Here is a 22402-nt window from a genome sequence, read left to right as displayed (position 1 = left end):
TAATCCCAAGATTACAACCCTAGAGGTCCTGTCTTTTAACTTTCTACCTAACTCCCTAAACTCCCCCTGCAGGACCTCGTCACTCTTCCTGCCTATGTCATTGGTACTGATGTGTACCACAACATCTGGCTGTTCACCCTCCCCCTTCAGAATGCCCCCTGTCCGTTCAGAGACATCCTTGACCCTGACACCAGGGAGGCAACATACCATCTTGGAGTCTCTTTCACGTCCACAGAAGCGCCCATCTGTGCCCCTGACTATAGAGTCCCCTATAACCATTGCTCTTCTGCGCTTTGTCCCTCCCTGCTGAACAACAGTGTCAGCTGTGGTGCCACTGCTCTGGCTGCTGCTGTTTTCCCCTGATAGGCAATCCCCCCCAACAGTATCCAAAACGGTATACTTGTTAGAGAGGGGGATAGCCACAGGGGATTCCTGCACTGACTGCCTGCCCCTTCTAGCAGTCACCCATCTATCTGCCTGCACCTTGGGTGTAACCACTTCTCTAAAACTCCTGTCTATGACGCTCTCTGCCACCTGCATGCTCCTAAGTGCATCCAGTTGCCGCTCCAACTGATCCATGTGGTCTGAGGAGTTGCAACTGGGTACACTTCCTGCAGATGTAGTCGTCCGGAACGCTGGAAGCGTCACGGACTTCCCACATCTCACAGGTGAAGCACTTCACCCCTCTAACTGACATTTCTAGCACTAATTAAATTAATTTAAAATAAATAAATACTTATTAAATCCTTACTAAATTGTTATAACTATATGGTCCCTAGTGCTAGATTCCTACTATAAATATTAAATGCTAACTAAATACAGTAATCTCCTCCCTCTGGTTTAGTTACTCTACTTAGTAATCAGTTAATTAGGGTTTTAATCAATTTTTATCAATGTTTTATTTTCAAATTCAGTAAAAAAAAAATTCCTACCAGCCAATCAGGTCACAGCTTTCCTGTGACGTCACTTTCAGTTTTTATTACCAGAGGTAAGTTTTTTATACTTACTGGTCTGGATCTCTGCCCTCCAAGTCTTCTCCCAGTCAGCTGTGCTCTTTGGAAGCTCTGGGCTCCTCTCACTGAGGACAGGTAGGAAATGAAAGGAGCTCCTCACTTCCTCTTTACCGAACTTCCTCACTTACCAAACTTCTACTATAGCACTCTAGTGCAAACCAAGTCAGCACTGTAAGATGGCTCACTTTTATACTGACTCACTCTTCGTCTTCGTTGGCCTCCTTATCTTGAGAGACAATGGGTAAGCGCCTGGAGGTGGTCAGTGGTTTGTGAAGCAGCGCCTGGAGTGGCTATAAAGGTCAATTCTAGAGTGACAGGCTCTTCCACAGGTGCTGCAGAGAAATTTGTTTGTCGGGGCTGTTACACAGTTGGCTCTCCCCTTACGCCTCTGTCTTTTTTTCCTGCCAACTACTAAGTCTCTTCGACTCGCCACACTTTAGCCCCGCCTTTATGGCTGCCCGCCAGCTCTGGCGGACGCTGGCAACTGACTCCCACGACTTGTGATCATTGTCACAGGATTTCATGTCGCGTTTGCAGATGTCTTTCAAGCAGAGACATGGTCGGCCGGTGGGTCTGATACCAGTGGCGAGCTCGCTGTACAATGTGTCTTTGGGCATCCTGCCATCTTCCATGCGGCTCACATGGCCTAGCCATCTCAAGCGCCGCTGACTCAGTAGTGTGTATAAGCTGGGGATGTTGGCCGCCTCGAGGATTTCTGTGTTGGAGATACGGTCCTGCCACCTGATGACAAGTATTCTCCGGAGGCAGCGAAGATGGAATGAATTGAGACGTTGCTCTTGGCTGACATATGTTGTCCAGGCCTCGCTGCCATAGAGTAAGGTACTGAGGACACAGGCCTGATACACTCGGACTTTTGTGTTCCGTGTCAGTGTGCCATTTTCCCACACTCTCTTGGTCAGTCTGGACATAGCAGTGGAAGCCTTTCCCATGCGCTTGTTGATTTCCGCATCTAGAGACAGGTTACTGGTGATAGTTGAGCCTAGGTAGGTGAACTCTTGAACCACTTCCAGTGCGTGGTCACCAATATTGATGGATGGAGCATTTCTGACGTCCTGCCCCATGATGTTCCTTTTCTTGAGGCTGTTGGTTAGGCCAAATTCATTGCAGGCAGCCGCAAACCTGTCGATGAGACTCTGCAGGCACTCTTCAGTGTGAGGTGTTAAAGCAGCATCGTCAGCAAAGAGGAGTTCCCTGATGAGGACTTTCCGTACTTTGGACTTCGCTCTTAGACGGGCAAGGTTGAACAACCTGCCCCCTGATCTTGTGTGGAGGAAAATTCCTTCAGAGGACTTGAAAGCATGTCAAAGCAGCAGGGAGAAGAAAATCCCAAAAAGTGTGGGTACGAGGACACAGCCCTGTTTCACGCCACTCACAATAGGACAGGAAAGGGCTCTGATGAGGAGCCACCACGTTGAATTGTGCCTTTCATATTGTCATGTCACTTTTATACTGACTCACTCTAGCCCCCTGAAAACTGGTTTAAACCAATTCTCTAATTAACAAGGTGCAGCTGCAAGCAGAGCCTGAGTGAACCCTGTTTAAAGCTGGTCTAAAACTCACCTTCCCCAACCCTAACAGCAACTGTTAAGTTGATCTGCTAAATAAAAGACAGATTAGATTTAAGATAAAATTAACCCTTAATTATCCTCACTTACCAAACTTCCACTGTATCACTCTATTGCAACCCAAGTCAGCACTCCAGTGCAAACAAAGTCAACACTGTAAGATGTTCACAAAACTTCCAAGTTTTGTGTCATCTGCAAATTTTGAAATTGAGCCCTGTATGTCCAAGTCTAGGTTATCAATATGTATAAAGGAAAGCAGGGGTCCTAACACCGACCGCTGGGGAACCCCACCATATCCCTTCCTCCTGTCCAAAAAACAACCGTTCACAACTACGGTCTGTTTCCTGTCACTCGGACAATTTTGTATGATAAGTTTTAGAAGGTGGGTCAAAGGCAGGTCTCCTAGGTGCGAGTGTTGCTGCAGTGTTTTGGCTGTGACAGAATTCTGATGCAGTAACAGGGCTCACAGGCAATCGAGGCAGTCTGTTCTGATGAAAGACTTCACACAAAATGTTGAGATATCTTTTCTGTTCCTAGATGCCGATGGACCTGCTTTGTATTTCCAGCATTTTCCATTTTTATTTCCGATTTCCAGTTTTGGTTTTACCTTTGCTTTTGATATTGTTAATTTGAAAGTGGGTGAACTCCCTTCGATCCTACTCAATCTAAAAATAGAAATCTTTCGCCACCTTGCACCTCCTGTTGAAGATTACTGACTAGAGTCCTGCTCCGATCCTTAGTAACAAATTCTAGACTGACCCCAGGAGGGGGCATTCGAATGGGTCAGGGGTAGGGGGGAGGGATTTAGCTCCCTCCAGTATCCCTCACTGTTTCAGTGGAAACCTCTGCTCTCTTCCTTTTACTGCTGCTCTGATGTTGGAAACTCGACGTGTGAAAGGGACTGAGCACAGATACCTTAACCGATCACTCAGTGATGCCATACATTCCCAACGCCGTATCCTGTGCACCACTGGGGTTGGGACCCACATTTTAAATTCAGTTCAAGAAAAGTTCTAACGTGCTGTTTTCCTGTAATTTTTCTTCTGTTTCCCCCTCCCGGAAGTGCTGATTTCTTCCGGAGTGCAGTTCCATGGACACCAGCCAACTCACTAACTCATCAACTGTCCATGTGTGAGTCAATGTGAGATGTGCAACGACAGTATATTTAACCATGGTGGGGGGTGGGTGATGGGAGCATCTCATCCACACCAGATCCTTTTGTCCACACACACACGTGCATTTCCAGCACTGAGTTACTGGATAGTGACCCCTGGGTTTATCCCTCCTCCCTAACCCAGGGGTTCTGAGGCCACTTGTAGCAGCCATACTCCTGAGCTGACTGAGATCAGCTAATTCAATGCACACCAAGCCTGAGACCCTCTGGTCTCTATAGCTCAGGAACATAATCAGCAGAGCAAATACACACTGAGCCTGGGAAGACATGAACACTTTTACATTGAATAAGCATATAAACATAGAACACAGAAAAATAGGAGCAGGAGTAGACCAGCCAGCCCTTCGAGCCTGCACCACCATTCAATATGATCATGGCTGATCATCCAAACTCAGTACCCTGGTCCCGCTTTCTCCCCTTGATCCCTTTAGCCCTAAGAACTATAACTCTTTCTTGAATATATTTAACGAGTTGGCCTCAACTTCTTTCTGTGGTAGAGAATTCCACAAGTTCACCACTCTCTGGGTAAAGAAATCCCCCCTCACCTCAGTCCTAAATGGCTTACCCCTTTATCCTTAGACTGTGACCCTTGGTCCTGGACTCCTCCACCATCGGGAACATCCTCCCTGCATCTAGCCTGTCCAGTCCTGTTTAGAATTTTGTAGGTTTCTATGAGATCCCCTCTCATTCTTCTAAACTCTAGTGAATACAAGCCTAATCGACTCAATCTCTCTTCATACGTCAGTCCTGCTATCCCAGGAATCAGTCTGGTGAACCTTCGCTGCAATCCCTCCATAGCAAGAACATCCTTCCTCAGATGAGGAGATCAAAACTGCACACAATACTCCAGATGTGGTCTCACCAAGGCCTTGTATGATTGCAGCAAGACATCCTTGCTCCTGTACTCGAATCCTCTCGCTATGAAGCCAACATACCATTTGCCTTCCTAACTGCCTGCTGCACCTGCATGCTTACTTTCAGCGACTGGTGCACAAGGACACCCAGGTCTCGCTGCACCTCTCCCTTTCCCAATCTGTTGCCGTTCAGATAATCTGCCTTTCTATTTTTGCCACCAAAGTGCATAACCTCACATTTATCCACATTATACTGCATCTGCCATGAATTTGCCCACTCACTCAACCTGTCCAAATCGCAATGGAGCTTTTCTGCATCCTCCTCACAGCTCACACACCCGCCCAGCTTCGTGTCATCTGCAAACTTGGATATATTACATTTAATTCCCTCATCAATATCATTAATATATATTGTGAATAGCTGGGGCCCTAGCACTGATCCTGCGGTATCCCAATAGTCACTGCCTGCCACTTGGAAAAAGACCCGTTTATTCCTACTCTTTGTTTCCTGTCTGCCAACCAGTTCTCTATCCATGTCAGTACCTTACCCCCAATCCATGTGCTTTAATTTTGCACACTAATCTCGTATGTGGGACCTTATTGAAAGCCTTCTGAAAGTCCAAATACACCACATCTAATGGTTCTCCCTTATCTATTCTACTAGTTACATCCTCAAAAAATTCCAGTAGATTTGTCAAGCATGATTTCCCTTTCATAAATCCATGTTGACTTTGTCCAATCATGTCATTGTTTTCCAAGTGCTCTGCTATTACATCTTTGATAATGGACTCTAGCATTTTTCCCACTACTGATGTCAGGCTAACTGGTCTATAATTCTCTGTTTTCTCTCTACCTCCTTTTTTAAATAGTGGGGTTACATTAGCTACCCTCCTTAAGTACTCTGCGATATAGATCATCAGGCCCTGGGGATTTATCAGGCCTTCAATCCCATCAATTTCCCTAACACTATCTCCCTACTAATACTGATTTCATACAGTTCCTCCTTTTCACTAGACCCTACATCCCCAACATTTCTGGGAGGTAATTTGTGTCCTCCTTTGTGAAGACAGAACCAAAGTATGTATTTAATTGGTCTGCCATTTCTTCGTTCCCCATAATAAATTCTCCCATTTCTGACTGTAAGGGACCCACATTTGTCTTCACTAATCTTTTTCTCTTCACATATCTATAGAAGCTTTTACAGTCAGTTTTTATGTTCTCTGCAAGCTTACTCTCAAACTGTATTTCCCCCTTCTTAATCAAACCCTTTGTCCTCCTTTGCTGAATTCTAAACTGCTCCTAATCCTCAGGTTTGCTGCTTGTTCTGGCCATTTTATATTTCTCCTCCTTGGATCTAATACTATCCCTAATTTCTTTTGTAAGCCATGGTTGAGGCACCCTTCCTGTTTGATTTTTTGCGCCAGACAGGAATGAACAATTGTTGTAATTCATCCATGCACTGTTTAAATGCTAGCCATTGCCTATCCACTGTCAACCCTTTAAGTAACATTCCCCAATCTATCATAGCCAACTTGCGCCTCATACCTTCATAGTTTCCTTTATTTAGAGTCAGGGCCTAGTCTCAGAATCAACTCTCTCACTCTCCATCTTAATAAAGCTCAAGTCTTTCAGCACACTGTACGATAGCTCCTTGACAGAAAGTGCCTCTCAGCCCTCAATGAATCTCGTTCTCTGGGTTACTTGTTGGCAGGTGATTGAGCAGATGAAGCAAATTATTGACGAGCGGGCAGAGTTCAAGGAGAAACTACAGGACGAGCTGGATTTGAAAGTCTTGGAGCAGGAGGAGCAGTTTACCAACACGGAGAGACTGAGGAGAGCGCTGGAAGAGACCGAGGTAACGGTGTCTCAAGCACTTGTATCTGTGCCACAGTTAACCTTTAACAAAGGGGATGTTTGACTAGGAACCTCAGGGTCACAAGTCAGAAACTGTTGACCTGACTGAGCTGGGCCTTCGCACCTGAAGGATTCTTTGTCCAGGTTGCACAGCTTTAGTCACTGGCACCCTGAAGGACCCTTGTAACATTTTGAAAGTGTTGATAACCAGCTGGGAATCACTCTGCTAGCGCTGAATGACCTCTGAGATCTCACCCTTGAGTCCATTCTTTGTGTGTGAGATCATTCAATGGATATTGGCAGGACAGCTAAATGTAATGGACATCACAGTCGAGGTCCAGTGCCCATACGTAGGAACAGGAGTCGGCTCAGGCCTATTCCACCATTCAATCAGATCGTGGCTGATCTATATCACAAATCCATCTGCGCACCTTGGTTCCATATCCCTCAATACCCTTACCTAACTAAAATCTCTCAATCTCCGTTTTGAAATTTTCAGTTGACCACCCCGCCCCCAGCCTCAACAGTTTTTTGGGGGAAGAGAGTTCCAGATTTCCACTATCCTTTTTGTGAAGAAATGCTCCCTGAAAACACCCCTGAGTGGCTGAGCTCTAGTTTGAACATTATGCCCCCTTGTTCTGGACTCCCCTCACCAAAGGAAATAGTTTCTGTCTATCCCCCTCTACATACACTGTAGACTGAACAGGAGGAACGACCCTGGCCAGTTTTCCACTTGAACAGTTTTAGCTCCTGTACGGCTGTTCCAGCTACTTCAACACAGGCCTGAGGTGAATCTAAGCATCTTCTGATCTGTGCAACTCAGTGCCACACTGAACCCAAGGACACCAGATAGCCTCATCTCCACATGTGCCTGAACACAAGGCATAAGGTCAGGGATTGTGTGACACCACAGCCTGTGAGTGAACAGTGACTGCTGCTTGACAAAGCATGGTTGTTATTTTCTGCCATGCGTGGTGTTTTTTTTTGTTTGTCCTGTTAACAATGTCACAGCACAGTGTTGGTAAACATCCTGAAACCATGGAGTATTGGGTCTTCCATCACGGACATTCCCTTCACTTTCTCAGCATGTTTTATATGAACTGTTACTACCAGCCACAGATAGACAGTTGTGTTTGCGGGAGTGACTGCAGTATTTTACACAGACTGTAATTGTATTTATCACCAGGCCCGTCTGCAGACAGACTTTGGGAACCGTGTGAAGAAAGAGCTCGAGATGCTACAAGAGCTCTCCGTTGATCAGACTCTTCTGTGGGTGCAGAAAGCCGTCACTGGCATTTTAAGTAACACATTGTCGTGGCAACAGCAGTCGGAGCAGAGCCTATTGGATGCTGGTATAGATACATCGAGCTGTGAAGGAGGTGACAACATTGTTCACAATACTAGAAATGTAGGGTGCACTGGGTGTCACAGGGCATCAGGCATTGACATTTCAACTCTGGGACTTAAGTTGAAACACAATCCCATTCGAGTGGACATTTGACCTCTGCATGAAACCACACCCAATTCAGCTCTAAACTGGCAGTCTCACTTGGTGTCCTTTTCTACGTTCGTTCACAGGATGTGAACATCGTTGGCAAGGCCAGCATTTATTGCCCCTCCCTAATTGCCCTTGAGAAGGTGGTGATGAGCTGCCTTCTTGAACTGCTGAGGTCCATGTGGTGTAGGTACAGTGCTGTTAGGAAGGGAGATCCAGGATTTTGACCCAGTAACGATGAAGGAGTGGCAATATATTTCCAAGTCAGGATGGTGTGTGACTTGGTGGGGAACTTGCAGGTGGTGGTGTTCCCATGCGGCTGCTGCCCTTGTCCTTCTAGATGGTAGAAGGAACCTTGGGGAGTTGCTGCAGGGCATCTTGTAGATGGTGCACAATGCCATCATGGTGTGCTGGTGGTGGATGGGTGCTGATTGATGGGTGCTGCTTTGTCCTGATGTTGTCAAGCTTCTTGAATGTTGCACTCATCCCGGCAAGTGGCATCACACTCCTAACTTGTAGATGGTGGACAGGCTTTGGGGAGGCAGGAGGTGAGTTACTCGCCACAGAATTTCCAGCCTCTGACCTGCTCTTGTTGCCACAGTATTTATTTGGTAACCCCCAGGATGTTGATGGGGGATTCAGTGATGGTAATGCTGTTGAATGTCAAGGGAAGATGGCTGGATTCTCTCTTGTCTGAGATGGTCATTGCAAAATGGAAGTGTCGCGCTGGTATAGTAGGGAGTGCCCTTCTGTGAGGTGAGGGCTCAGGCATATTAATGAGTGTATAAGGAGCTTCCAGCCGGTGCTGTAGCTGATCTGGGAACACTTGATAGGACAGACAGTGCAGTTAAAAGTTAAAAATGAATCAGTATTTCGAATGTGGACAATGTCAGCCTGACTCATTTTGTTTCTGTGCAGGAGTCGTTGGATGTTTTCAGCTACTGCAGGAGAAACTTCACATGGCAGAGGAACAGATAAAGACATTGCAGGTATGATGAGAAGATTCTAGAAGAATAGGGAAACCCTCAGTCAGCAACTGGTAACACATCCATACACACAACCAGGAACCAATACATGCCCCAAGCAGCATAAGACCATATGTAATAGAAGCAGGAGTAGAGCATATGGCCACTCGAGCCTGCCCCGCCATTCAATACAATCATGGCTGATATTCGCCTCAACACTTTCCCACACACTGCTTCATTCCCTGCGAGACCAAAATTTTGTCTAACTCAGCCTTAAATATATTCAACAATGGAGCATCCACAACCCTCTGGGGTAGAGAATTCCAAAGACTCATAACCCTTTGAGTGAAGAAGTTTCTCCTCCACTCTGTCCTAAATGATTGGCCCCTTATCCTGAGACTGTGCCCCTGTGTTCTAGATTCCCTAGCCAGGGGAAACAACTTCTCAGCATCTACCTGTCAAATCCCTTCAGAATCTTGTATGTTTCAAAGAGATCACCGCTCACTCTTCCAAACTTCAGAGGGTATCAACCCAATTTACTCAGCCTCTTGTCATAGAACAACCCTCTCATCCCAGGAACCAATACAGTGAACCTTCGCTGTATTGCCTCCAATTCCTTAAATATGGAGACCAAAACTGCACACAGTACTCCAGGTGTGGTCTTACCAAAGCCCTTCACAACAGTAGGAAGACCTCTTTATTATTGTACTGCAAACACCTTGCAATAAAGGCCAACATGCCATTTGCCTTCCTAATTGCTTGCTGTACGTACATGCTAACTTTCTGTGTCCTTTGTACATGTACATCCAAGTCCCTCTGAACATCAACATTTAAAAGTTTCATGCCTTTTAAAAAAAAAAATTCTGCTTTTCTATTCATACTACCAAAGTGAATAACCTCACACTTCCCCATATTATACTCCATCTGCCACCTTGTTGCCAATTCACTTAACCTGTCTATATCTCTTTGCAGCCTCACAGCTTACATTCTCATGTAGCTTTCCATCAGCAAATTTAGATGCATTACTCTCTGTCCCTGTGTCTGAATCATTAATATAAATTGTAAATAGCTGAGACCCCAGCACTCATCCTTACAGCACTCCGCTAGTCACAGCCTGCCAACTTGAAAATGCCCCATTTCTCCTTGCTGTCTGCTTCCCATCCATTAACCAATCCTTTATCCATGCTAATATATTACCCCCAACTCCATGAGCCCTTATCTTAGAGTCATAGAGAGATATAGCACTGAAACATGCCCTTCGACCCACGGAGTCTGTGCCGACCAACAACCACCCATTTATACTAATCCTACATTAATCCCATATTCCCTACCACATCCCCAACACCTACCTATATTAGGGGCAATTTACAATGGTCAATTTACCTATCAACCTGCAAGTCTTGGCTGTGGGAGGAAATCGGAGCACCCGGCGAAAACCCACGCGGTCACAGGGAGAACTTGCAAACTCCACACAGGCAGTGCCCAGAACCGAATCCGGGTCGCTGGAGCTGTGAGGCTGCGGTGCATCTTGTGTATTAACCTTTTGTATGGCACCTTTTCGAATGCCTTTTGAAACTGCAAATATACTACATCTACTGGTTCCCCTTTACCCTACTTGTTACATGCTCAAAAAACTCTAATAAATTTGTCAAGCACGACTTTCCTTTCATAAAACCATGTTGACGTCATCTGATCATACTATGATTTTCTAAGTGTATTGTTAAGACTTCGTTAGTAATAGATTCCAGCATTTTCCCGATGACTGATGTCAGGCTAACTGGCCGGTAGTTCCCTGTTTTCTCTCTCCCTCCTTTCTTTAATGGTGGTGTTACAATTGCTAACTTCCAATTTGCTGGGACCATTCTTCAACCTCGGGAATTTTGGGAAATCATAATCAGCACATCCACTATCTCTGCATCTACCTCGTTTAGAACCCGAGGATGTACGCCATCAGATACTGAGGATTTATCAAATTTTAGTCCCTTAAGTTTCTCCAATGCTTTTTCTCTCCTGATATTAATTACTGTAAGTTCCTCACTCTTACTAGCCCCTTGGTTACCCGCTTTTTCTGGCATGTAATTTTTGTCTTCTACTATGAAGACAGGCACAAAATATCTGTTCAATGTTCCTGCCATTTCCTCATTCCCTATGATAGTTTCTCCTGGCTCTGCCTCTAAGGGACCAATGTTTACTTTAGCTACTCTCCTTTTGATATACTTGTAAAAGCTCTTACAATCTATTTTTGTATTCCTGGCTAGTTTACTCTCATTCTGTTTTTTTTCCCTTTGTAACAACTTTCTGGTGGCACTTCGGCTTCCAAAACACTCCCAATCCTCAGGCTTACTGCTATTCTTCGCACATGTTATAAGCCGCCTCTTTTAACTATCATTAACTTCCTTAGTAAGCCATGTATGGATTTTTCTTGCTGAGTTTTCATTTTTTAAGGGAATGTATTTTTGTTGAAATTTTTGAAATTAAAAAAAAATCTTTTCAATTGTTTATTTACCGCCATACCTTTCAGTCTATTTACCCAGTCAGCCTTGGCCAGCTCTCCCCACATACCTATATAATGCCTTTGTTTAAGTTTAAGATTCTTGTTTGGGACTGGAGTATGTCGCTTTGAAACTTAATATGGAATTCAGTTGTATTATGATCACTTTTTCCCAGTGGATCTTTTACTATGAGATTACTAATTAATTCTGCCTCATTGCAGCAAGCAAGGAACTAGTATGTGCACTGATAGCTGTCCTCACCTGATGCCCCCATCACATTTTCCAGCAAGAGTCACCGCACGGTGATCAGGAGTTGGAATTTTTATTTCGTCTTTCTATCTAGCCCAGGCCAATGGTGGTGCTCTGAATACTGCTCCAGTTGACAAGTGCTGACTCCCCACAGATTGCGGATGGAATCTGGGGCCTTCCTGGGTTTTTCTGCCTCTGCTCCACACAGGGTGGTGCATTTTTATCGACAAATGCCTTGCAATAGCACAAAGAGGCATGGCCTTGCAGCTGTGCACTATTCTTGGATCTTGTGTCCTCAGGATTAGAAGGAGAATTCCAGCCCTGGCTGGGGTTGCCAACACTGGTTGGATGTATTCCTGGAGGTTTTGTCACATGACCTCCTGCCTCACCCAGTCAAACAGCCCTTTTTTTTTCCAACTCCCAATATTTTTATAACCAATAATTTGAAAGTGTTCAAAGAAACATTTTCAGCTCCCTAGGATTTCTCTCCCGGGCTATTCACAGTGGTATCCTAGAGATTAATCTTTAATCCCTGGAGACTCCAGCTCAGTCCTGCAGGTTTGGCAACCTACCCCCCCCCCTCCTCCCCCGACTCTTGCACTGTGCAACCTAACGGATTAATATATCCTACAGGAACAGATGGATCGAATGCAGAGCACCTGGGATAGTGAGAGACAGAAGCAGCTGAATGAGCTGAGGGCAGAGTGTGAGCGACAGATGGCAGAGGAGATTAGATGTTTGCAGACAGAGATTCAGGAGCAGCACGACCAAGTAAGCAATCACCAGTCTGACTTTTATTCCCAGTGCTCAAGTGGGTCTACGTGGTTCCAAGATTATATTCTGCTTGTCCTTGTTCAGTGCCCTTTTTAAATTGATATCAAACGCATTATTGTGGTTTTTTTTTCAAGATTTAGAAAGCATTTATTGCCCTGGTTGCTTGCTAGGTCACATCAGGATAGTAAGAATCGATAGCTGGGCGGTCTGGTGTCGCCTGTCGGCTAGGCCAGGTAGAGGTGGCAGTTTCCCTTCTCTGAAAGGTTTTAGTGAACTAGTCAGGTTTGCACAACAATCTGACAACCGCCATGGTTATTTTATTGACTTAGTGCTGTGGTGAGGTTTGAATTTATGACTTCTAGGGTGTCCTACAGATACCGTAACCAGTACACAACTGTGCCTCCTTTCTCAAAGGCATTGATTGCTGCTTGGGTACCTTCTGGCAATTTTGGCTATTCAGCTAGGACAGCATCGCAGCCAAGCCCGATCCTTGCCTCAGCCAATCCACACCTGAATCAGTTTTTAGACATATGCAGCACAAGACAGTGATCAGGAGAGGGTGACCTGGGAGGTGACGGCTGCGATTTACTGATCGGGCAGTATTGAAAATGCTGAAGAAATTAAACCTGAATTTAAAAAATAGACAACATATCATTCAGGCACCAGTGGGAGTCACAGCTGCCTCTGGGTGAAGAGCACATGGGAAGCTGGTCTGTGAGAGGGAGACCTTAGCCTGGCTGTGAGCCCAGGGATACCAGGCTGCTCCCAGGGGCCAGAATAGCAAATCCAACAGTTCAGGCCAGAACATGCTCTCTGGTGAAAGATCTTTTAAGTGGAAGATGGTGTGAAAGTGCACAGAGATATGCGTGTGCAAGAGTGAGACTAATGAAATGTGCTCTGTCCCACAGCAGCTGGCTGAGGCAGTGGCTCTGGAGAAAGAGAGGGGAGCAGAAGCAATGGAGGAGGAGATGAGGGGGCGCGAGGAGACCGAGCTCCATCTCAAAGAGCTGAGTGAGGTGAGTGCTAACAGCGCATGGGGTAGGAACTGCGGCTAGAACCTGGCCAGCACCAGTGCATGCGAGCTGTGGCTGTAGCCTGGCAGCAGTGCATGGGGTGAAGCTGTGTCGTGACTTTCTAAGAGCAGCCTGTGGGTCTCGCCCTCCTAAGCCCAACGCTGCTGAGCTCCTCGAGTTTCTGGTTGTGATCAGTGATGTCACCTCTCCTGTGTGTCCTTATTTACAGAGTTCAAAGGTGAAATGTCAGGAGTTGGAGGCTCTGAAACTGCAACTCAGCAACACTTCACAAGCACTTGACGAAGTGAGGAAGGTTGAGGTATGATATTGTCTCACACATGTGCTTTCAGCTGAATAGCACCAACACTTTGAGAGGTATTTAAAATAGTAAACAGGATTAAAAATTCTAAACCAGCAACATTACTTGAAATAGTAAACCATGAGAGTAGAACGGGGGTAGGACGGAGTCGTGGGTGGGGGGGATGGCGGGGGATGTGGAATGGGGGTAGTCACAGGGTCAAACTGCCAGAAGGGAGATTTAAGATTGGTGTCAGGAAACATCTCTTCAAACTAAAGTGATCCACGTGTGGCTGGGCCTCTGGGTAGGGCAGTGGAGGCTGAAACTCTGGACTAATTTCAGAAGCAGTTAGATGCTGTAATTGGGAGGATGGTCTGGTCTTTCTGGAGCTGAATGATCTTCCTCGTCTGTGTTTCTTTTGTGACAGATGTTTCCCTTCATTTAACAAATTCTCCTTTTGAAATGCTGGGTGATTTAGCATTCCCAATGCTTGGATGGAGGATTCATGGATCTTGCAGCTCCTTCCCGCCCCAAGCCAGCAGCTTCAGACTCTTAGGATTGATGCAGATTGAGAGGAGGCATGTCCAAAGCTACGGAATACTTAGTGATGGAAGTTGAGGGATAACCCAACACATCAGGGCTGCAGTTTTTAAAGCAGTGGTAGGGACTGTTAGGAACAGAACTTGCCTGAAAGTTTTCCAATGCACTGACCTTTCTCTTTTATTGCAGTCTGTTATGTGAATATTCTCGTTCTCTCTCTATCCTTCCTCCAGCGGGATATCTCTGTCTCTTTGCTGTGGCCTTTCTCTCTTTCCCCAGGTCGATCTACGAGAGGAGCTGGCAGCCCAGCAGAAACGTCAGAAAGCCGAGACCGAGGGCCTACAGGAGCAAATGAAGCTGGAGAGGCGCGGTCACCTGGAAGAGCTCGCAGAATTCAAGGAGCAGATCCGGCAGCACTCTCGGACAATTGTGGCTCTGGAGGAAAGGCTACTCACTGTTACTAAACAGCACCAGGTGGCAGAAGAGGAAAGAGGCATCCTATCAGGCAAACTAAGGGGTAATTGTACATTATATCAAGGCTTCGGTGGGCAAAACAGAGGGATATTGATGCCATAGATATTGAGTATTTAGATTTTCAGAATATGAGAGAGAAGATGTCACATTGGAGACTTGACAGGATTAAGATGTAACAAATAAAAGGAAACATGACAATGTGGATAGGGAGTTCTTACAGGACAGAAACCGAATAGTAATTAATGGATGATATTTTAGAATGAAGGGATAGAAACAGTAGTGACCTCAAGATAATGTGGATTTGGATTTTGTGGGGACATGCTCAAAATCTTCCAGACGGCGCACAAATCGAAGCATAAAGTGGACTGTAGGTGCCCTGGAAAGTTGGCAGTTTGGGCAGACAGCTGTTGGATAAAACTTAATGTAAAGTGATCCATGTTGGGAGGGATGAGAGGAAATATACACTAAAGGGTGAAACTTTTAAAGGAGTAGAAGAGCAGATAGATTCAGTGGTTCAGATACACAAATCTTTAAAACTGGAGGATTTTGATAAAGTGGAACAAAAAATGGGATGGCGGCATTCTAGATAGGCCTGATTTTAACTCTGTAAGCGAGTGGGTTTGAATGGGTTAAAAACGGGCTCAAGGGATCGGAAACATTGCTCCTGTTACGATGCAACTGCCCCTCAGTATAGCACTGGAGTGGAGCCTTGTTACGTACTCAAGTTTCGGAGTGGGGTTTGAAACCACAGCTTCCCAGAGGTGGGAATGACACTTGGTGAAAGATACAACTGTATTAAAAGTCTGAAACAAAACAGGCCAGTTTAAGTTTCCCACATGAATCACTATCATTAAACACTTGCAGCATTTTCTTTTCATAACTAATTATTATGAGACAACAGCTTTAACACAGTAAAATGTCCCAAGGCACTTCACAGGAAAACACTGAGCCACATAAGGAGATATTAGGGCAGACGCAAAGCTTGGTCAAAGAGTTAGGTTTTAAGGAGGAAAGCGATGTAGAGAGGTGGGGAGGTTTAGGGAGGAAACTCCAGAGCTATGGGCCTAAGCAGCTGAAGGCACGGTCACTGATGGTGGAGTGAAGTACATCGTGGATGGTCAAAAGACCAGAATTAAAGGAGCGCAGATATCTTGGAGGGATGTGGGCCAGGAGGAGATTTCAGAGTTAGGACGCGGTGAGACGATGGAGGGATTTGAAAACCAGGACGAAAATTTAAAAATTGAGGCATTGCTTAACCGTGAGCCAATGTAAGTCAGCGAGGACAGTGGTAATGTGTGAACAGGACTTGCTGCAAGTTAGGACATGGGTAGCAGAGGTTTGGATGACTTGAAGTTTACAGAGGGTAGAACATGGGAGGCCAGCCAGGCGTACATTGGAATAGTCAAGCCTAGAGGTAACAAAGGCAGCAGATGAGCTGAGGTAGGGGCAGAGTTGGGCAATTTTCCAGAGGTTGAATCGCCTTCGTCTGTGCCATAAATGACTCTGTGACTCTGAGGTGGAACTTAGTGATGGCATGGATATATGCTCGGAAGCTCATTGTGGGATCAAATATGACACCAAGGTTACGAACAGCCTGATTCAGCCTCAGACAGTTGCCATATGAAAATGATGGGCAGGAATAGACCTGCTGGTCCATTGAGGCTGCCCCACACTAATGCCTGGCATATCCTGACTGGGCACTTGGCCTCCTCCCACCTGCCCAATACCCTGAAGCCATGTAATCTCCTGGGAGAGGCCACAAAAACACGGGGACAATAAAGAAAAAAAATACTCTGGGGAAAACTCTTCTCTGACCACCCCCCGCCCCCTCAGGTGATCAGAACCAAACCAGATGATCACATTGACCCTGCCGACATTAACTATTAATCCATTTACCTTTTTATATGATGTGATCTGTGTCACAGCTAAGAACCTACAGTGAGTCGGCACATACTTCACAAGCCTGCAATTGCAGCTAATTTCTATTGAATAAATCTCATGCTTATGGAACATGTGCAGCCCATTGCTCCTTAGCTGGACACCTCTGACCTGGAGCAGTTTTAATGTGGAACTGGGGAGAGGGTGAAGGGGTGGGTGCCAGCTGATGATGCTGATTTCTGTTTTCTTTTTTCAGGCGCTAGGAAGGAGCTGGAAGAGCAGGAAAAGATTCGCACCGTAAGGCAGCCTGTTCAGGCACCGGCACCAGTGGTAGCACCAATCGCACCTGACACACATGTCCGGGAACAGGCCTGTGTCTTACTCCAGTGAGTGCTTTATTGAGTTGAATTGAACGTGATAGGCATTTTCATGAGAGTTAGTTCCTAGAGGGCAGGGGTGGGGTCCATGCCCCCTCATTAAATAGTATTTACACACCTTTTTCATACATTTTGAAGCATCTGGGAGTTTACTGTAGTTCTGTCCTTTACACCACAACAAATTGGCAAAAATAATTTGACATAGATGTGTCACAGATATGTTAAATAATAAAGTGAAGCAGTTACAAGTTACAGCTGACTCTTAATATTTATAGATCTAATAGGACATAGATTAACGATCAGTGTCAGATCCACAAATATTGACAATCAGTCACTTCTGTACGAGTGCTAACTGGTGGGAGCTGCTGGTTGGATGAAACAGTTTCACTTTGCTTTGGTACAGTGCTGACATTCTGCCATTTGAGGGCAGCGTTGCAGTTTGCAAGTGGCTCACAGCAGTAAATAAGCAGCTGGGCAGTGATGGGGGAGAGAGCAGGACATTGTGAGGGTGTGGGGGCAGAGCCATAAAATGTGGCAACATTCTTGCCAATCTTTCTCTAAACTGAAGACATAGGCAAGTAAAAAGCACTGATTATCCTTCACTTACAGAGAGTGAAATAAATGATTGGGCCACACACATTAGAAGTTGAAATACCATAAAACTTTAAAGAAAAATTATTGTATTAGTAAACTTGGAATTTTTTATCAGAATGGAAAATTTGACATTACATAAATATAAAATTAATTTTCCAGGACCAGGGAGGTTGTTCAACAGTAGTTATGATTTAATACACAACTGAAAGCCCAGTTACACCTCATTAAAAAGCATAACTTTTGGGGGGATTTTTAACAGTGGTATCACAACATAAGGAGGAAAGTTCCAGTCATTTCAGTGATTTCTAATTGATTGCTGTCTGCAGGGACTTCAACAGCATACCCTGTGTAACAGCAGGGAATCACTGACAACTTCAGGATTTCCCCGTTTAACTGCGCATGTGTGGACTCCAGAAGTTGCTGTCAGTTTGATGGGGGTAGTGACAGTGAATGCTGACAGTTTTGCCATCATGGCGACACCAAATCTGGGCCATAATCTTCTCATAAAATGGAAACAAAATGGAAAATGTTGGAAACAGTTAGCAAGTCAGTCAATATCTGAAAAAGAAAAGACAAGTTAACACTGCAGGTGAGGCTCCTAATAAAACTGGTAAGTTCTGGCTGGACAAACCTTTTTATAGGACAAGCCAGGACATTTCCAAGGGAAGAAAGAGACGAGAGACAGTGTCAGATAGAGACATATAGATTGGGCAGTGTAGCGAGAGGTTTATTCTGTATCTAACTGTGGTGTGCATGGCCTGGCAGTGATTGACGAATGAGTCTTTTGGATGAGATGTTAACCCTGTCTGCCCTGTTAGCTGAGTGTAAAAGATTCCACAGCACTATTTCGATGAAGAGCAGGGGTGATCTCCCTGATGTCCTGGCCAATAATTATCCCTCAACCAACATCACTAAAACAGATTACTTGGTCATTATCGCATTGCTGTTTTTTGGGATCTTGCTGTGCACAATTTGGCTGCCATATTTGCTACATTACAACAGTGACTACACTTAAAAGTATTTCATTTCATTAAAGTGGTTTGGCACGTCCTGTGGCCCTAAAAGGTGCTATATGAATGCAAGTCTTTCTTTCTTGACAGGATATTGTAGAGGGAGCTTTGCTTTGCAGCTAAGCTGTGCTGTATCTGACTGTGATGGTCTGCTGAAAACACCGGGCCCTTGATACGGAAAATGTTCCATTTCTAAGATTAGCAGCTTGCATGCCACTGAGAACAAAAAGACTTGCTACATTGCAGTTACAGCAGACTTCATTGCAACTGATGACTCCAGAAAGCTGAGTCATGCTGTTAATGTGGGGGGCAAGTGGTAAATTTGAAGCCCTCCCAAGCAGCGGAAGGCTAAACAATTTGCTAATTGGACGCTATTTGCAGGATGATGCTGAGAATGAATGTGCCGCTTTAAGTGTGTAAAGTGTTTGGTTTTAATGATAGCTCTGCAAAACTCAGCATGGAAACTGTGGCAACCTAGTTTGATTAATTCCTTCAGATATACATGAGCCCAGAACAAAGGGAGGAAGCACAGATGATAACTTGTTCCTTCAGGCATCTGTTTATTTGTGGGGCAGAGGGGACTGTATTGCAAAGCCTTGTGTGGATTCCACTCCTCTGTTCAGTGTCACTGTTTATTGCTCTGTAACTGGGGTTGGCACCAATCCACATTGGCAGTCATTGGATGTATATCTAACCCTGGGTTTCTACAGCTAAGCTGCAGTGTAGGAGCATCTTCAGGAGTAAAGAAGTCGTTTCTTTGTTTTCTCGGCTAATTGTTGGAATGCGCACCCGGGCTATTCTGTACCTGTCGTGTTTCAAGGAAACCTCTCTAGATGGTTCCCACTGGAACATAAATAAAGTCTGCTGCGAGTGGATCCTGAATGAGGTGTTTAGGATGACTGGTTCTGAATGAATTTTTTTTTGTTCAGGTTTTCACCAGACTGGTGATGGTGTTTATCTCTTTGTTATCCCTGGCTTGCTGTGGGTTGCCTTTGTGGTTTTGTTTCAGTTTCTTAGCTCACTTTTCATGCAGAAACAAACAGCAATGGGTATAAATTTAAAAGCCACATGGGCCACCAAGGAGATGGTCATCTCCACCTCTAAGAAGAGGTTCTGACCAAAGATCAATTTATAATTGCAGCTTTTATTTCCCGTGAGCCATCCTTGATTTCTGAGTGGCATTTCATTTCAATCCTAATCTGTGTCAATTCAGGAGATTTTTTTTCTCTGCTGTATGCCCATGTACTGGCCAGGCGCATTTTGTGTAGAACCCTTCCAATCTTCAGAATGAGGAGATGTTCAACTTAATCTGCCTGAATTTGTCCCCAGATCCTTGTGGTGACTGCTTGGACAGTGACTAACCAGTGAATATTAGGTGTGGTGTTGAAATTTGCAAATTATACCAAATAATGTGAAGGGCTGCTCCAAAATGAAGGAAGACATAAACAGGCTTGCACACAGTGTGGGTGAATAAATGGCAAAATAAATTCAATAGAGCAAAGTATGAGGTGAATCAGCTTGGTAGTTGAAATAGGAGGTGACGTTCTTTTGCAAGACATTGGGAAGACTCCATACGCATAGGCTGAGTCCTCGGTCTGCACAGGTGAGCTGAGCTCTCGGTCTGTATAGCCTATAGTGTCCTATGCCACTGGTGGTGACAATTGTTTGCCAGCACAATGGGTAAAGAAAATCACCTCTTCAGGTGGTTATCCCAAAGGTGCTGGTGCTGCCCCAGAGATTAGGGCTGTCGGCAGTAACGATGCAATCGAAACACAGCATTTGGAAGTTTCTTTTCAATGTAGAGTCCTAAATTAGTGATGGCTCAGTATCGTTTTTATTTGGATTCAGCTCAGTTTCTATCTGCTATCTAGATCATATATTTGCATTTAAATTTTAATTTAATGTTACTGCCAGGCATGGAGGGGGTCACAAGGCTCCCCTCTTGTCCTTCCTCTTATTTGCCCGCAACAGGGTTTATTCATTTTTAAAACAGCTTATCACTTCAGTGGGTGTTTTACCTTTTAACCTTTGTTGTGATCGTAAAAGAATGAATCAGACAGGTTTTCTTGAGTTTAAACCAGAAAAAGGTGAATTTATTATCCTTAACAATCTAAACCCGAACTAAATAAAATTATGCTACACATTCACGCACACACTCTCACAAGAATCTCACGCACACACAAATATACTACAGAGTGATAAGGAGTAAATATGTGGTTGGATTGGAGTCCAAAATAAATAGAAATTAATGCACAGTCTGTGGGGTTGGGTGATTCCGTTGTCTTCCAGCTGAAGTTGTGTTCTTGAAGACTTTGGCTGGTAGAAGTGCATTTTGTGGCTGGCCCACCTTGTTCAGGGTTTTCTTGGAGGCAGAATTATAGGTGGTGTTCTTCCCGGTGTCTTTGTCATGAATCTAGCAACCAGCAGCTAGGCTTTGTATGCCCTACCAGGCCTTCTGGAGGGAGAGAGATTGAGAGAGAGACAGCCCTTTTGGTTTCTGCACAGTTTTAGTCACTGGCTTGTCTGCCTTTTCCAAGGGAAACTCCCAGCTTTCACAGCGATGGACAGAAGGTCACATGACTGCCTCAGTGTATTCTCTGGAACCTTCTAATGAGATTCAAGTTTAGGAATTTCAATCTTTCCGGCCTCAGGATGTGAAAGTTTACACTTGGAAGGTTTGGTCCTTTCAATGTTAATGTCTCAGGACAGCTTTGAATGTCTTGCTAATGAAAGCAATGTCTGATAATTCAATCAATAGAGCAAGCCATAGTTTTGGGTACAGGCTTATCAGACACGTGTCTCCTCTTTGATGCCTTGGAATGTGCAAGGTGTTCAAATGCAAATTGCAGTGGCCCTCTTGGCTGCCAGCTTTTTTTTAGAAGTTAACTGTGGGATTCCAGCGCTTTTTGTTTCATTAAAAGTTTAATGTAGGTTTCCAATTGATGTATTAAAAAAAAATCCTCCTTTGGTATAGCAGGTTTTCTTGATGCTAACGTTTCTGCTCTTGTGCCCCACAGGAAGGAGTTAGCAGAGACTCGGATGCAAGTCCTGGCACAGCAAGATGTTATCCTAGGATTGAGAAGGAATCTGGCTGGCGCAAATGCTAGGATGTCAGACCTGGCAGGTAGGTTACCTTTGCTGAGAATGGTTTCCACTGGCTGTTAGTGCATTGCTTGATGTTGCATCTCGCTGGCTACACTGTCCAACAAACTCATAGGAACAGGAGTAGGCCATTCAATGCCTTAAACCTAGAGTTGGAGCTCACACAGGCAGTTACAGCCTCACTGGCACAGTTCTTACTCAGGCTTAAACTAATGCAAATGACATTTCAGGTTTCCAGCATCTGCAGTATTTTGCTTTTGCAAATAACATTTGTACCACACAAGTGCCAGGCAATGACCATTTCCAGTAAGAGAGTGACTGACCAGCCCTTCTTGACATTAGCATCGCCAGATCTCCCACCATCAACATCCTGGGGGGTTACCATTGACCAGAAACTTAACTGGACCAGCCACATAAATGGTGTGGCTACAAGAGCAGGTCAGAGGCTGGACATCCTGCAATACGTGGTTCGCCTGCTGACTCTCCAAAGCCTTTCCACCAGCTACAAAGCACAAGTCAGAAGTATGATACAATACTCTCGACTTGTCTGGATGAGTGTACTCCAACTACACCCAAGAAGCTCAAAGCTGTTCAGACCAAAGCAGTGGAGTCTTCGAGCCATAACAGCACAGGAGGCCATTGGACCCATGCTGTCTCTCT

The 22402-nt window shown here is 45.0% G+C and overlaps 1 protein-coding gene across 1 annotated transcript in view; it reads left to right on the top strand.

Annotated features, from left to right (window-relative positions):
* Positions 1-22402, top strand: part of fhad1 (forkhead-associated (FHA) phosphopeptide binding domain 1) — a 135007-nt gene that overhangs the window by 25768 nt on the left and 86837 nt on the right. Inside the window, 9 exon segments of the mRNA XM_068017427.1 lie at positions 6339-6482; positions 7668-7860; positions 8895-8965; positions 12316-12453; positions 13368-13472; positions 13699-13788; positions 14587-14824; positions 16916-17045; positions 21658-21764. Coding sequence (XP_067873528.1) covers positions 6339-6482; positions 7668-7860; positions 8895-8965; positions 12316-12453; positions 13368-13472; positions 13699-13788; positions 14587-14824; positions 16916-17045; positions 21658-21764 — 1216 coding nt within the window.

The sequence above is a fragment of the Heterodontus francisci genome, chromosome 37, assembly GCF_036365525.1.
Source record: "Heterodontus francisci isolate sHetFra1 chromosome 37, sHetFra1.hap1, whole genome shotgun sequence".
Classification (NCBI taxonomy): Eukaryota; Metazoa; Chordata; class Chondrichthyes; order Heterodontiformes; family Heterodontidae; genus Heterodontus; species Heterodontus francisci.
The sequence above is the reverse complement of the archived record's forward strand: the minus strand, read 5'-3'. Positions and strand labels throughout refer to the sequence as shown.